At 60.4% G+C, this 14,498-nt stretch overlaps 2 protein-coding genes across 2 annotated transcripts in view; one reads left to right on the top strand and one right to left on the bottom strand.

Annotated features, from left to right (window-relative positions):
• The window catches only part of PPFIA3 (PTPRF interacting protein alpha 3), a gene marked incomplete at both ends in the record, with an annotated part of 50,331 nt that extends 40,754 nt beyond the window's left edge, over positions 1 to 9,577 (top strand). The window contains 6 exons of the mRNA XM_082299851.1: positions 999 to 1,174; positions 4,510 to 4,607; positions 5,348 to 5,523; positions 6,471 to 6,539; positions 8,321 to 8,483; positions 9,564 to 9,577. Coding sequence (XP_082155977.1) covers positions 999 to 1,174; positions 4,510 to 4,607; positions 5,348 to 5,523; positions 6,471 to 6,539; positions 8,321 to 8,483; positions 9,564 to 9,577 — 696 coding nt within the window. The remainder of the gene's footprint in view (positions 1 to 998; positions 1,175 to 4,509; positions 4,608 to 5,347; positions 5,524 to 6,470; positions 6,540 to 8,320; positions 8,484 to 9,563) is intronic.
• A 906-nt stretch (positions 9,578 to 10,483) lies between these two features.
• Positions 10,484 to 14,379, bottom strand: LOC309583901 (uncharacterized protein). The gene is made up of 6 exons (XM_082299770.1): positions 13,382 to 14,379; positions 13,197 to 13,282; positions 12,286 to 12,354; positions 12,129 to 12,183; positions 10,753 to 10,789; positions 10,484 to 10,628 (listed from the first exon to the last, which is right to left on the bottom strand). Exons 1-6 carry the CDS (start codon positions 14,316 to 14,318, stop codon positions 10,592 to 10,594), a joined length of 1,221 nt encoding a protein of 406 aa, XP_082155896.1. The 5' UTR covers positions 14,319 to 14,379; the 3' UTR covers positions 10,484 to 10,591.
• Positions 14,380 to 14,498: the final 119 nt, after the last annotated feature.

Raw genomic sequence — 14,498 nt, 5'->3', positions numbered from 1 at the left:
GGGTACCATAACCAGGTCCTGGCAGGGCTATAAAGGTCGGGGGTACCATAACCAGGTCCTGGCAGGGATATAAAGGTCGGGGGTACCATAACCAGGTCCTGGCAGGGCTATAAAGGAACAGATTTCTCATAGCCAGGTCCTGGCAGGGTTATAAAGGTCGGGGGTACCATAACCAGGTCCTGGCAGGGCTATAAAAGTCGGGGGTGCCATAACCAGGTCCTGGCAGGGCTATAAAGGTCGGGGGTGCCATAACCAGGTCCTGGCAGGGCTATAGAGGGTCTCATAGCCAGGTCCTGGCAGGGATAGACGGTCTCATAACCAGGTCCTGGCAGGGCTATAGAGGGTCTCATAGCCAGGTCCTGGCAGGGCTATAAAGGAACAGATTTCTCCCAGCCAGGCCCTGGCAGGGCTATAAAGGTCGGGGGTACCATAACCAGGTCCTGGCAGGGCTATAAAGGAACAGGTTTCTCATAACCAGGTCCTGGCAGGGCTATAAAGGTCAGGGGTGCCATAACCAGGTCCTGGCAGGGCTATAAAGGTCGGGGGTACCATAACCAGGTCCTGGCAGGGCTATAAAGGAACAGGTTTCTCATAACCAGGTCCTGGCAGGGCTATAAAGGTCAGGGGTGCCATAACCAGGTCCTGGCAGGGCTATAAAGGTCGGGGGTGCCATAACCAGGTCCTGGCAGGGCTATAAAGGTCGGGGGTACCATAACCAGGTCCTGGCAGGGCTATAAAGGTCAGGGGTGCCATAACCAGGTCCTGGCAGGGCTATAAAGGTCGGGGGTACCATAACCAGGTCCTGGCAGGGCTATAAAGGTCAGGGGTACCATAACCAGGTCCTGGCAGGGCTATAAAGGAACAGATTTCTCCCAGCCAGGCTCTGGCAGGGCTATAAAAGTCGGGGGTACCATAACCAGGTCCTGGCAGGGCTATAAAGCTCTGGAGCAGCCCGGGGCGGTTGCGGGGTGTCCCCAGCGTGTCCCCGCCCCCCGCAGATCCTGGCGCACGGGGACATGAACCACGAGTGGGTGGGGAACGAGTGGCTGCCGAGCCTGGGGCTGCCGCAGTACCGCAGCTACTTCATGGAGTCGCTGGTGGACGCGCGGATGCTCGACCACCTGAGCAAGAAGGAGCTGCGCGGGCAGCTCAAGATGGTCGATTCCTTCCACCGGTGCGCGGCGGGGGAGGGGGCTGCGGGAGGTTGGGAGGGGGGGTGCGAAAGTTTGGGGGGAAAAGTCGGAATTTTGGCGAAAAAAGTTGGAAGGGTTTGGGGGGAAACCGTTGGAATTTTGGCGAAAAAAGTTGGAAGGGTTTGGGGGGAAAACGTTGGAATTTTGGCGAAAAAAGTTGGAAGGGTTTGGGGGGAAACGTTGGAAGTTTGGGGGGAGAAACGTTGGAAGTTTGGGGGAAAAAGTTGGAAAGTTTTGGGGAAACCTTGAAAATTTGGGGGGAGAAACGTTGGAAGTTTGGGGGGAAAGTCGGAATTTTGGGGGAGAAGTTGGAATTTTGGGGGAAAACGTTGGAAGGGTTTGGGGGGAAAACGTTGGAAGTTTGGGGGAAAAAGTTGGAAAGTTTGGGGGGAAAACGTTGGAAGTTTGGGGGGAAAAAATTTGGGGAGAAACTCGAAAGTTTGGGGGAGAAAGTTGGAATTTTGGGGAGAAAAAGTTGGAAAGTTTGGGGGGAAACCTTGAAAATTTGGGGGGAAAAGTCGGAATTTTGGGGGAGAAGTTGGAATTTTGGGGGAAAAAGTTGGAAGGGTTTGGGGGGAAAACGTTGGAAGTTTGGGGGGAAAACTTTGGAAGTTTGGGGGAGAAGTTGGAATTTTGGGGGGAAAATTTGGAAAGTTTTGGGGGGAAACCTTGAAAACTTGGGGGGAGAAACTCGAAAGTTTGGGGGGAAAAACTCGGAATTTTGGGGGAAAAAGTTGGGGAGAAACTCGAAAGTTTGGGGGAGAAACTCGAAAGTTTGGGGGAGAAAGTCGGAATTTTGGGGAGAAAAAGTTGGAAAGTTTGGGGGGAAACCTTGAAAATTTGGGGGGAAAAGTCGGAATTTTGGGGGAGAAGTTGGAATTTTGGGGGAAAAAGTTGGAAAGTTTGGGGGGAAAAATTTGGGGAGAAACTCGAAAGTTTGGGGGAGAAACTCGAAAGTTTGGGGGAGAAAGTCGGAATTTTGGGGAGAAAAAGTTGGAAAGTTTGGGGGGAAACGTTGAAAATTTGGGGGGAGAAACTCGAAAGTTTGGGGGGAAAAAGTCGGAATTTTGGGGGAAAAAGTTGGAAAGTTTTGGGGGAACCTTGAAAATTTGGGGGGAGAAACGTTGGAAGTTTGGGGGAAAAAGTTGGAAAGTTTGGGGGGAAAACGTTGGAAGTTTGGGGGGAAACCTTGAAAATTTGGGGGGAAAAGTCGGAATTTTGGGGGAGAAGTTGGAATTTTGGGGGAAAAAGTTGGAAGGGTTTGGGGGGAAAACGTTGGAAGTTTGGGGGGGAAATTCGGAATTTTGGGGGAAAAAGTTGGAAAGTTTGGGGGGAAACCTTGAAAATTTGGGGGGAGAAACTCAAAAGTTTGGGGGGAAAAAGTCGGAATTTTGGGGGGAAAAGTTGGAAAGTTTGGGGGGAAACGTTGGAATTTTGGGGGAAAAAGTTGGAAAGTTTTGGGGAAACCTTGAAAATTTGGGGGGAGAAACGTTGGAAGTTTGGGGGAAAAAGTTGGAAAGTTTGGGGGGAAAACGTTGGAAGTTTGGGGGGAAAAAATTTGGGGAGAAACTCGAAAGTTTGGGGGAGAAAGTTGGAATTTTGGGGAGAAAAAGTTGGAAAGTTTGGGGGGAAACCTTGAAAATTTGGGGGGAAAAGTCGGAATTTTGGGGGAGAAGTTGGAATTTTGGGGGAAAAAGTTGGAAGGGTTTGGGGGGAAAACGTTGGAAGTTTGGGGGGAAAACTTTGGAAGTTTGGGGGAGAAGTTGGAATTTTGGGGGGAAAATTTGGAAAGTTTTGGGGGGAAACCTTGAAAACTTGGGGGGAGAAACTCGAAAGTTTGGGGGGAAAAAGTCGGAATTTTGGGGGAAAAAGTTGGGGAGAAACTCGAAAGTTTGGGGGAGAAACTCGAAAGTTTGGGGGAGAAAGTCGGAATTTTGGGGAGAAAAAGTTGGAAAGTTTGGGGGGAAACCTTGAAAATTTGGGGGGAAAAGTCGGAATTTTGGGGGAGAAGTTGGAATTTTGGGGGAAAAAGTTGGAAGGGTTTGGGGGAAAACGTTGGAAGTTTGGGGGGAAAACTTTGGAAGTTTGGGGGAGAAGTTGGAATTTTGGGGGGAAAATTTGGAAAGTTTTGGGGGGAAACCTTGAAAACTTGGGGGGAGAAACTCGAAAGTTTGGGGGGAAAAACTCGGAATTTTGGGGGAAAAAGTTGGGGAGAAACTCGAAAGTTTGGGGGAGAAACTCGAAAGTTTGGGGGAGAAAGTCGGAATTTTGGGGAGAAAAAGTTGGAAAGTTTGGGGGGAAACCTTGAAAATTTGGGGGGAAAAGTCGGAATTTTGGGGGAGAAGTTGGAATTTTGGGGGAAAAAGTTGGAAAGTTTGGGGGGAAAAATTTGGGGAGAAACTCGAAAGTTTGGGGGAGAAACTCGAAAGTTTGGGGGAGAAAGTCGGAATTTTGGGGAGAAAAAGTTGGAAAGTTTGGGGGGAAACGTTGAAAATTTGGGGGGAGAAACTCGAAAGTTTGGGGGGAAAAAGTCGGAATTTTGGGGGAAAAAGTTGGAAAGTTTTGGGGGAACCTTGAAAATTTGGGGGGAGAAAGTCGGAAGTTTGGGGGGAAAAACTCGGAAGTTTTGGAGGAACCTTATAAGATGGGGGGGGAACCTTAAAATCCGGAGGGAAACTCAAAAGTTTGGGGGAAAAACTTGGAAGTTTGGGGGGAAATGCTCAAAAATTTGGGGGAAAACCTCGAAAATTTGGGGGAAAACCTCGAAAATTTGGGGGGTGTGGAGGGCAAATGTGGGGAGGGGTCGTGGAGGTTGGGGATGGGGGGGGAAGGATCCGAATTGAGGGGAGTGACCCCGAAATTGGGGAGGGGGAGGCCTGAAATTGAGGAGGAGTGACCCCCAAAATTGGGGACCCCCCCATCCCCTCCCCCAGAGCGACCCCAGCCCCCCAAAAACGACCCCAACCCCCCCCAGGGTCACTTTGGGACCCCCGCGGTGACTTCGGGGTGACCCCAGCCCCCCTGAAATGGCCCTGGAACCCCCGGGGTGACCTCAGGGTGACTTGAGGACCCTCGGGGTGACCCCGGGGTGACCCCAGGACCCCCCAAATTCTCCCAGCCCCCCAAAAATGACCCCAACCCCCCTCCCAGGGTCACCCCAGCATCACTTTGGGACCCCCGCGGTGACTTCGGGGTGACCCCAGCCCCCCTTAAATGACCTTGAGACCCCCGGGGTGACCTCAGGGTGACTTGAGGACCCTCGGGGTGACCTTGGGGACCCCCAGGGTGACCCCAGGACCCCCCAAATTCCCCCCAGGGTGAGCCTCCACTACGGCATCATGTGCCTGAAGCGCCTCAACTACGACCGCAAGGAGCTGGAGCGGCGGCGGGAGGAGAGCCAGGGGGGCAACTCCGGTATGGGGGGGTCCGGGGGGGTCCTGGGGGGGTCTTGAGGGGTTCTGGAGGGGTTTGAGGGGATCTTGAGGGGTCCTGGGGGGGTTTGAGGGGGTCTTGAGGGGTCCTGGGGGGGTTTGGGGGAACTGGGAGGGGCTGGAGCGGTGGTGGGAGGAGAGCCAGGGGGGCAACTCCGGTGTGGGGGGGTCCGGGGGGGTCCTGGGGGGGTCTTGAGGGGGTCTTGAGGAGTCCTGGAGGGGTTTGAGAGGGTCTTGAGGGGTCCTGGGGGGATTTGGGGGGGTCTTGAGTGGTCCTGGGGGGGTTTGAGGGGGTCTTGAGGGGTCCTGGGGGGATCTGGGGAGGCCCTCGGGGGTCCTGAGAGACTCCTGGGGGGATTTGGGGGAGTCCTGGGGGGTCCTGGGAGGATTTGGGGGGATCGGGGGTGGGAGGAGAGCTGGGGAGGGGGGGGTGCCCCGCACTATGTGGGGGTCCCTGGGGGTTTGGTGGGAGGGGGGGGAGGTCCTGAGGGGATTTTGGGGGCTCCGGGGTGGATTTTGGGGTGTCACAGGGGGGTCTCGGGGGGTCCCACGAGCGGTCAGCACCCGGCTGACCAGCGTGGGGCTGGGGGTGGGGGGGGTCTCTGGGGAGGGGTCCCCGTGCTCCCATGGGTGCCGTGGGGTTTGGGGGGGAGGGGAGGGATTTTAGGGGAGGGTCCGGGGTGGATTTTGGGGTGCCACAGGGGGGTCTCGGGGGGTCCCCAGACGTGGTGGTGTGGTCCAACGAGCGGGTGAGCGCCTGGGTGAGCAGCGTGGGGCTGCGCGAGTTCGCGCCCAACCTGGGCGAGTCCGGCGTGCACGGGGCGCTGCTGGCGCTCGACGACACCTTCGACTGGGCTGACCTGGCGCTGCTGCTGCAGATCCCCACCCAGAACACCCAGGTGAGGCACTGGGAGGGAATGGGAATGGACTGGGAGGGACTGGGAATAGATGGGAATGGATGGGAGGGACTGGGAGGGAATGGGAGTGACTGGGAATAGATGGGAATGAAGGGGAGGGACTGGGAGGGACTGGGCGGACCTGGCGCTGCTGCTGCAGATCCCCACCCAGAACACGCAGGTGAGGCACTGGGAGGCACTGGGAGGCACTGGGAATGGACTGGGAGGGACTGGGAATAGATGGGAATGGATGGGAGGGACTGGGAGGGACTGGGAATGGATGGGAATGAAGGGGAGGGACTGGGAGGGACTGGGCGGACCTGGCGCTGCTGCTGCAGATCCCCACCCAGAACACGCAGGTGAGGCACTGGGAGGCACTGGGAATGGACTGGGAGGGACTGGGAATAGATGGGAATGGATGGGAGGGACTGGGAGGGACTGGGAATGGATGGGAATGAAGGGGAGGGACTGGGAATGAATGGAAGGGACTGGGAATGACTGGGAGGGACTGGGAGGCGCTGGGAATGGACTGGGAGGGAATGGGAGTGACTGGGAATGAATGGGAGGGACTGGGAGGGAATGGGAGGGAATGGGAGGGACTGGGCTGACCTGGCGCTGCTGCTGCAGATCCCCACCCAGAACACGCAGGTGAGGCACTGGGAGGCACTGGGAATGGACTGGGAGGGACTGGGAGGGACTGGGAATAGATGGGAATGGATGGGAGGGACTGGGAGGGACTGGGAGGGACTGGGAATGGATGGGAATGAAGGGGAGGGACTGGGAGGGACTGGGCGGACCTGGCGCTGCTGCTGCAGATCCCCACCCAGAACACGCAGGTGAGGCACTGGGAGGCACTGGGAGGGACTGGGAATGGACTGGGAACGGACTGGGAGTGACTGGGAACGGACTGGGAGTGACTGGTCCCCCAAATCCCCCCCAATCCCCCCCAGGCGCGGCAGCTGCTGGAGAAGGAGTTCAGCGCTTTGATCTCGGCGGGCACCGACCGGCGCCTCGATGAGGTGGGGGCGGGACCCCCCCGGGACCCCCCGGGACCCCCCGGGACCCCCCGGGACCCCCGACCCAACCCTGGGAACCCCCCCCGGACGCCCCCAGACCCTTCAGCCGCTCCCCAGAGACCCCAAAACCCCCTAAATCCCCCCAAAATCCCCCTAAAATCCCCCCAAATCCCCCCAAATCCCCCTCCCACGGCTCCCTGGCTGGGGAGGGGTCCCTGATTTCGAGGTTTGCCCCCCCCAGGACGCCCCCAGACCCTTCAGCCGCTCCCCAGAGACCCCAAAACCCCCTAAATCCCCCCAAACCTCCCCAAATCCCCCTAAAATCCCCCCAAATCCCCTCCCACGGCTCCCTGGGTGGGGAGGGGTCCCTGATTTCGAGGTTTTCCCCCCCCCCAGGACGCCCCCAGACCCTTCAGCCGCTCCCCAGAGACCCCAAACCTCCCCAAAATCCCCCCAAATCCCCCCCAAATCCCCCTCCCACGGCTCCCTGGGTGGGGAGGGGTCCCTGATTTCGAGGTTTCCCCCCCGCCAGGACGCCCCCAGACCCTTCAGCCGCTCCCCAGAGACCCCAAACCCCACCCAAATCCCCTAAAATCCCCCTAAAATCCCCCTAAATCCCCCTCCCACGGCTCCCTGGGTGGGGAGGGGTCCCTGATTTCGAGGTTTCCCCCCCCAGGACGCCCCCAGACCCTTCAGCCGCTCCCCAGAGACCCCAAACCCCACCCAAATCCCCCCCAAATTCCCCCCAAACCCCCCAAAACCCCCCCAAATCCCCCCCCAAACCCCCCCAAATCCCCCTCTCACGGCTCCCTGGGTGGGGAGGGGTCCCTGATTTCGAGGTTTTCCCCCCCCCCAGGACGCCCCCAGACCCTTCAGCCGCTCCCCAGAGACCCCAAAATCCCCTAAATCCCCCCAAAATCCCCCCAAATCCCCCTAAAATCCCCCCAAATCCCCTCCCACGGCTCCCTGGGTGGGGAGGGGTCCCTGATTTCGAGGTTTTCCCCCCCCCCAGGACGCCCCCAGACCCTTCAGCCGCTCCCCAGAGACCCTAAATCCCCCCAAACCTCTCCAAAATCCCCCAAAATTCCCCCCAAACCCCCCCAAATCCCCCTAAAATCCCCCCAAATCCCCTCCCACGGCTCCCTGGGTGGGGAGGGGTCCCTGATTTCGAGGTTTCCCCCCCCAGGACGCCCCCAGACCCTTCAGCCGCTCCCCAGAGACCCCAAAACCCCCTAAATCCCCCCAAAATCCCCCCAAATCCCCCTAAAATCCCCCCAAATCCCCTCTCACGGCTCCCTGGGTGGGGAGGGGTCCCTGATTTCGAGGTTTCCCCCCCCAGGACGCCCCCAGACCCTTCAGCCGCTCCCCAGAGACCCCAAACCTCCCCAAAATCCCCCCAAATCCCCCCAAATCCCCCTCCCACGGCTCCCTGGGTGGGGAGGGGTCCCTGATTTCGAGGTTTGCCCCCCCCAGGACGCCCCCAGACCCTTCAGCCGCTCCCCAGAGACCCCAAAACCCCCTAAATCCCCCCAAAATCTCCCTAAAATCCCCCCAAATCCTCCTCCTATGGTTCCCTGGGTGGGGAGGGGTCCCTGATTTCGAGGTTTCCCCCCCCAGGACGCCCCCAGACCCTTCAGCCGCTCCCCAGAGACCCCAAAATCCCCTAAATCCCCCTAAAATCCCCCCCTAAATCCCCCCAAAATCCCCCCAAACCCCCCCAAATCCCCCTCCCACGGCTCCCTGGGTGGGGAGGGGTCCCTGATTTCGAGGTTTGCCCCCCCCAGGACGCCCCCAGACCCTTCAGCCGCTCCCCGTCCTGGCGGAAGCTGTTCCGGGAGAAGGAGCTGCGGGGGGGGGGCCCCGACGCCGCCGAGATGTTGCCCCCCAACTTTCGGGGGGGCCCCCTGGGGACCCCCCCCCTGCCCCTGCGCAAGGTCCAGCCCGACGGTGAGGGGGGAATTTGGGGAGGGGTCTCGGAGGGGGTTTGGGGGGGGTTTAGGGGTTTTCTGGGGGGATTTGGGGGGGTTGGGTTGATTTTAGGGGGATTTAGGGGGGGATTTGGGGGGGCTTTAGGGGGTCCCGGGGGGATTGGGGGGAGTTTGGGGGGATTTGGGGGGGGTTGGGTTGATTTTGGGGGGTTTGGGTTGATTTGGGGGCATTTTGGGGGGGTTGGGTTTATTTTTGGGGGGGTTGGGTTGATTTGGGGGGATTGGGGGGTTTGGGTTGATTTTGAGGGGATTTTGGGGGGGTTGGGTTGATTTGAGGGGGGGTTGGGTTGATTTGAGGGGATTTTTGGGGGGTTTGGGTTGATTTGGGGGGGTTTGGGTTGATTTTGAGGGGATTTTGGGGGGTTTGGGGCTGATTGGGGGGGTTGGGTTGATTTTGGGGAGTTTGGGTTGATTTTGAGGGGATTTTGGGGGGTTTGGGGTTGATTTGGGGGGGGTTGGGTTGATTTTGGGGGGTTTGGGTGGATTTGAGGGGATTTGGGGGGGGGTTTGGGTTGATTTTGAGGGGATTTTTGGGGGGTTTGGGTTGATTTTGGGGGGGATTTTGGCGGGATTTGGGTTGATTTTGGGGGGGATCCTGAGGGATTTTTTTTTGAGGGTCCCAGGGCGGTTTTGGGCTTCCGAGGTTTTTTTTTTTTGGGGGGGGGGGATTTTTTTGGGGGGTCCTGACCCTCCTCCCCTCCCCTCCCCCCCCCTCAGGGAATTCGCTGCCCCCCCCGCGGGGGGATGGGGGGGTCTCAGTCCGGACCTATTCCTGTTAACGGTGAGGGGGGGCCCAAAATTGGGGTCTGGGGGGGGGGGGTGTCCCAATTTTGGGGGTGGGGGGTCCAATTTTGGGGGTGGGGGGGGCGTTGTCCCCAATTTGGGGGGGGAATTAAAGGGGGAGGGGGCTGAGAATTTGGGGGAAATCCGGGGGGGGCTCCCGATTTTTTTGGGGGGGAGGAGCTGAGACATTTTGGGGGGGGGGGGTTTCCATTTTTAGGGACCCCCCCCCTTATTTCCCCTCCCCCCCCCCCCGCAGGGTCCTTGAGCTGACGGATGAAGCCTGAGGGGGGAGGGGTGGGGGGCACCCCCAAAATCCCCCCCCCCCAAATTCGCCCCTCCCCCCCCCCCTCCGACCCCCGCGGGTCTTTGAGGACGGGGGGGGGGAATTTTGGGGACCCCCCCCCCCAAATAAACCCACTGAGCCCTTGGGGGGGGAGGGGCTCTGGCTCTGCTGCTATTAAAGGGGGGGGGGGTTTGGGGGTCCCCCTCCCCCAATTGCGCCCCCTCCCCCCTTTTTATTCCCCCCCCCCCGCTCAACCAGGGTGGGGGGGGCGCGGGGGGGTCTGCATGGAAAATCCAATAAAAAAATGGGGGAAAAACCCCAAAAACCGGGAAAATGTGGAAGTTTTTGGAAGGACCCCCCCCCCCCACCGAAATAAAAGGGGTTGGGGTCTCTCAGGGATCCCCCCCTCCCCCAAATCACCCTAAAGACCCCCCCCCCCCCCCAGGACCCCCCAAATTAACCCCAAAACCTCCTCAGGACCCCCCCCTCCCAGATCCCCAGGCCCCCCCCCCCCCCCCCCAAATTCCCCCTACACCTCCAAAGACCCCCGAAATCTCCCCCCACGACCCCCCAAAACCTCCCCAAATTCCCCTGAACCCCCCCAGGACCCCCAAAATCCCCTTGAACCCCCCCAGAACCCCCCAGGACCCCCCCCAAATCCCCCTGAAGTCCCCCAGGACCCCCCAAATCAACCCCAAAACCCCCCCAGGACCCCCTCAAATTCCCCCTACACCCCCAAAGACCCCCGCGATCCCCCCCAGGACCCCCCCCAAATCCCCCTGAAGGCCCCCAGGACCCCCCAAATCAACCCCAAAACCACCCCAGGAACCCCCCCCAAAACCTCCCAGGACCCCCCCGAGACCCCCAGGACCCCCCCCAAAAATCCACGCCCATCCTTTCAATCCTTTTATTTCCAACCCCCTCCCCCCAAATTCGGGGAGGGGGGCGCAAAGGGGGGGGAGGGGTCTTCAAATCCCGGGGACCCCCCCCCCAAAATCCCCTCAAGCTTCGGGGGGCTCGAAGAACCTCGCGAGTGACCTGGGGGGGGAGGGGGAGGGGGGGTTAAATTGGGGCTGGGGGCGCCCCCTAAAATGAGGTGGGGGGAGGGGTCAGGGGGGTGATTTTGGGGACCCCCCCCTCCCCAATTTGGGGGGGCACTTACTGCAACAGCGCCCCCGAGAGCTCGTCCACGAGGCTGCCTGGAAAATGGGGGGGGGGGGGTTTGGGGAGGGGTCAGGGGGGATTTGGGGAGAGTTTGGGGGTCCTGGGGGTCTTTGGGGAGGGTCCTGGGGGGGTTTTGGGGTTGATTTGGGGGGTCCTGGGGGGCTTCAGGGGGAATTTGGGGGTATTTTGGGGGGGGTCCAGGGGGATTTGGGGGATTTTGGGGGGGTTTTGGGGTTGATCAACCCCAAATTTGGGGGTCCCCGGGGTGAATTTTGGGGTCTCGGGGATGATTTGGGGGTCCCGGGGGTGAATTTTGGGAGTCCCGGGGGTGAATTTTGGGGTCTCGGGGATGATTTGGGGGTCCCGGGGGTGGATTTTGGGGTCCCGGGGGAGTGAATTTGGGGTCCCGGGGATGATTTGGGGGTCCCGGGGGTGAATTTTGGGAGTCCCGGGGGTGAATTTTGGGAGTCCCGGGGGTGATTTGGGGGTCTCGGGGATGATTTTGGGGTCCCGGGGGTGAATTTTGGGGGTCGCAGGGGGTGAATTTTGGGGTCTCGGGGATGATTTGGGGGTCCCGGGGTGAATTTTGGGATCCCGGGGGTGAATTTTGGGGGTCCCGGGGGTGCATTTTGGGGTCCCGGGGGTGAATTTTGGGAGTCCCGGGGGTGAATTTTGGGGTCTCAGGGATGATTTGGGGGTCCCGGGGGTGAATTTTGGGAGTCCCGGGGGTGAATTTTGGGGTCTCGGGGATGATTTTGGGGTCCCAGGGGTGAATTTTGGGGTCCCGGGGGTGAATTTTGGGGTCCCGGAGATGATTTTGGGGTCCCGGGGATGATTTGGGGGTCCCGGGGGTGAATTTTGGGAGTCCCGGGGGTGAATTTTGGGGTCCCGGGGGTGATTTGGGGGTCTCGGGGATGATTTTGGGGTCCCGGGGGTGAATTTTGGGGGTCGCAGGGGGTGAATTTTGGGGTCTCGGGGATGATTTGGGGGTCCCGGGGTGAATTTGGGGGTCCCGGGGGTGAATTTGGGGGTCTCGGGGATGATTTGGGGGTCCCGGGGTGAATTTGGGGGTCCCGGGGCTGAATTTGGGGGTCTCGGGGATGATTTGGGGGTCCCGGGGGTGAATTTGGGGGTCCCGGGGGTGAATTTTGGGGTCCCGGGGGTGAATTTTGGGAGTCCCAGGGGTGATTTTGGGGTCTCGGGGATGATTTGGGGGTCCCGGGGGTGAATTTGGGGGTCCCGGGAATGAATTTTGGGAGTCCCGGGGGTGAATTTTGGGGTCCCGGGGGTGATTTTGGGATCCCGAGAGTGATTTTGGGGGTCCCGGGGATGATTTGGGGGTCCCGGGGGGCTGAATTTGGGGAGGGGTCTCACCTGGCCGGCAGGCGGTGTCGCACAGGAGGGGACACAGGTGACAGAACTGGCAGCCCTGGGGGGGGGCAGGGGGTTAAAGGGGGGATTTGGGGAGGGTCCCGGGGGTCCCCAAAAGGGTCCCGAGGGGCTCAGGGAGGGTTTTGGGGAGGGGTCTCACCTGGCAGGGGGGACAGGGGTCCCCGGGGTCCCCCTCGGTGCAGGGACAGCGGGAGCAGAGCCGGCAGCGCTGGGGAGGGGGCGGGGGGCTTAAACCCCCTCCCCTCCCGAAAAATCCCCCCAAAATCCACCCCAAATCCCTTCCACAGCCCCCCTAAAACACCCCCAAAATCCCCCAAAACACCCCCAGACCCAAAATTTCCCCCCAAAGACCCCCCAAGACCCCCACAAACCCCAAATTTCCCCCCAAATCCCCCCCAAAACTGCCCAAGACCCCCCCAGATGCCCCAAGACTCCCGAAACGCCCCCAAGAGCCCCCCAAAACTCCCCCAGGTGCCCCAAAATTCCCCCAAAATCCCCCCCAGACCCCCCAAACCGCCCCCAGACCCCAAATTCCCCCCCAAACCACCCAAGACCCCCTAAAATCCCCCCAAACCCCCCAGATCCCAAATTTCCCCCCCAAAATCCCCCCAAGTCCCCCCAAAATCCCCCCAAATCCTCCCAAGACCCCCCAGACCCCCCCAAGATGCCCCAAAATCCTCCCACGACCCCCAAACCGCCCCCAGACCACAAATTTCTCCCCCCAAAATCCCCCCAGACCCCAAATTCCCCCCAAAACCACTCAACCTCCCCCAAGACCCCCCAAAATCCCAGACGCCCCAAGAGCCCCCAAGACCCCCCCCAAAACTCCCCCAGACCCCAAATTTCCTCCCCCAAATCCCCCCCAAATTCCCTCAAAATCCCCCTCAAAGCCCCCCCGAACCCCCCCAGACCCCAAATTTCCCCCCCCCAATTCCCTCCAAATCCCCCCAAATTCCCCCCAAAACCGCCCAAACCGCCCCCAGACCCCAAATTTCCCCCCCAAGACCCCCCCAAAATCCCCCCCAAAGCCCCCCCGAGCCCCCTCCCCACCTCGCAGTAGCTGCAGTAGCGGCAGATGGAGCCGGGCCGGTACCGCCCTTCGGCCTCACCCTCCTCCTCCTCCTCTTCCTCACTCCCTGGATTTTGGGGAGGGGTCGGGGGGGGAGGGGTTGGGTCACCTCAAACTCCTGGACCCCCTCCCCAAAAATCCACCCCCCCCCCCCCCAAAACTCCACCTTCCTCCTCCTCGGAGCTGTGGCCGCCGTCTTCATCTTCCTCATCTTCATCTTCCTCCTCGGAGCTGAGGGAGGGGGGGCGGCCTTGGTGGGGGAGGGGGCGGCCTTCATCGTCATCGTCATCATCATCATCATCGTCACCATGGTGGTGGCCTTCGTCGCCCTCGCGGCCTTCATCGCCCTCGCGGCCTTCATCATCCTCGCGGCCTTCGTCGTCACGGTGACCATGGCGGCCTTCATCCAGCCCGTGGTGGCGGCCTTGGCCTTCATCATCGTCATGGTGATGGCGGCCTTCGTCACCTTCGTCATCATCGTCATCGTCATCATCGCCCTCCTCACGCCTTCGGCCTCGGCCTTCGGCGCCGCCCTCCTCATCCTCCCGGCGCCGCCGCCGTTGGCCTTCGTCCTCACCATCATCCTCATCATCACCATCATCATCCTCACCGCCTCCTCCACCGTGGCCTTCCTCCCCGTCGCCATGGCGACGATGATGATGATGATGGTGGTGACCGGGGGGCTCTTCCTCCTCCTCCTCCTCCTCCTCCTCATGGTGATGATGAAGATGATGATGATGGTGGAGGCGCTCACCGGCGGAGCCTTCGTCCCTCTGAGGATGATGAGGATGAAGGAGCCGCCCTTCCTCACCCTCCTCATCCTCCCCGCCGTGGCTGGGGGGGTCCCGGGGCTCTTCGTGCCCCCCGTGAGGATGAGGATGATGATGAAGATGATGAAGATGATGATGATGGTGCCCTTCCTCCCCTTCCACTTGCTCAGGGCTCTCCTGGGGGTCCCCGAGAGGTTTTTGGGGGTCCCCGAGGTTTTTTTGGGGGTCCCCGGGGGGTTTTTGGGGGTCCCGGAGCTCTCCCTGAGCCCCCCCCGAGCCCCCCCCCAGTAGGAGCAGCCCCAGGAGGAGCCGCAGCAGCCACGGCCGGAGCATGGCCGGAGCCGAGTGACCACGAGTGACCACTCGGAGTGACCACTCGGAGTGACCACTCGGAGTGACCAGCGCTGAGTGACCGGGGCAGCTGCGCCCCTCCCCCACCCTCCATTGGTGTCTATTTTTGATGGGGGGAGGGGCGGGGAGGGAGAAATTGGGACAAAACCCCCCCAAAAAAAT

The sequence above is a fragment of the Coloeus monedula genome (genome assembly GCF_965178545.1).
Source record: "Coloeus monedula genome assembly, chromosome: 34".
Taxonomy (NCBI): domain Eukaryota; kingdom Metazoa; phylum Chordata; class Aves; order Passeriformes; family Corvidae; genus Coloeus; species Coloeus monedula.
Note: the sequence above shows the minus strand (reverse complement) of the source record. Positions and strands in the feature narration are given on the sequence as shown.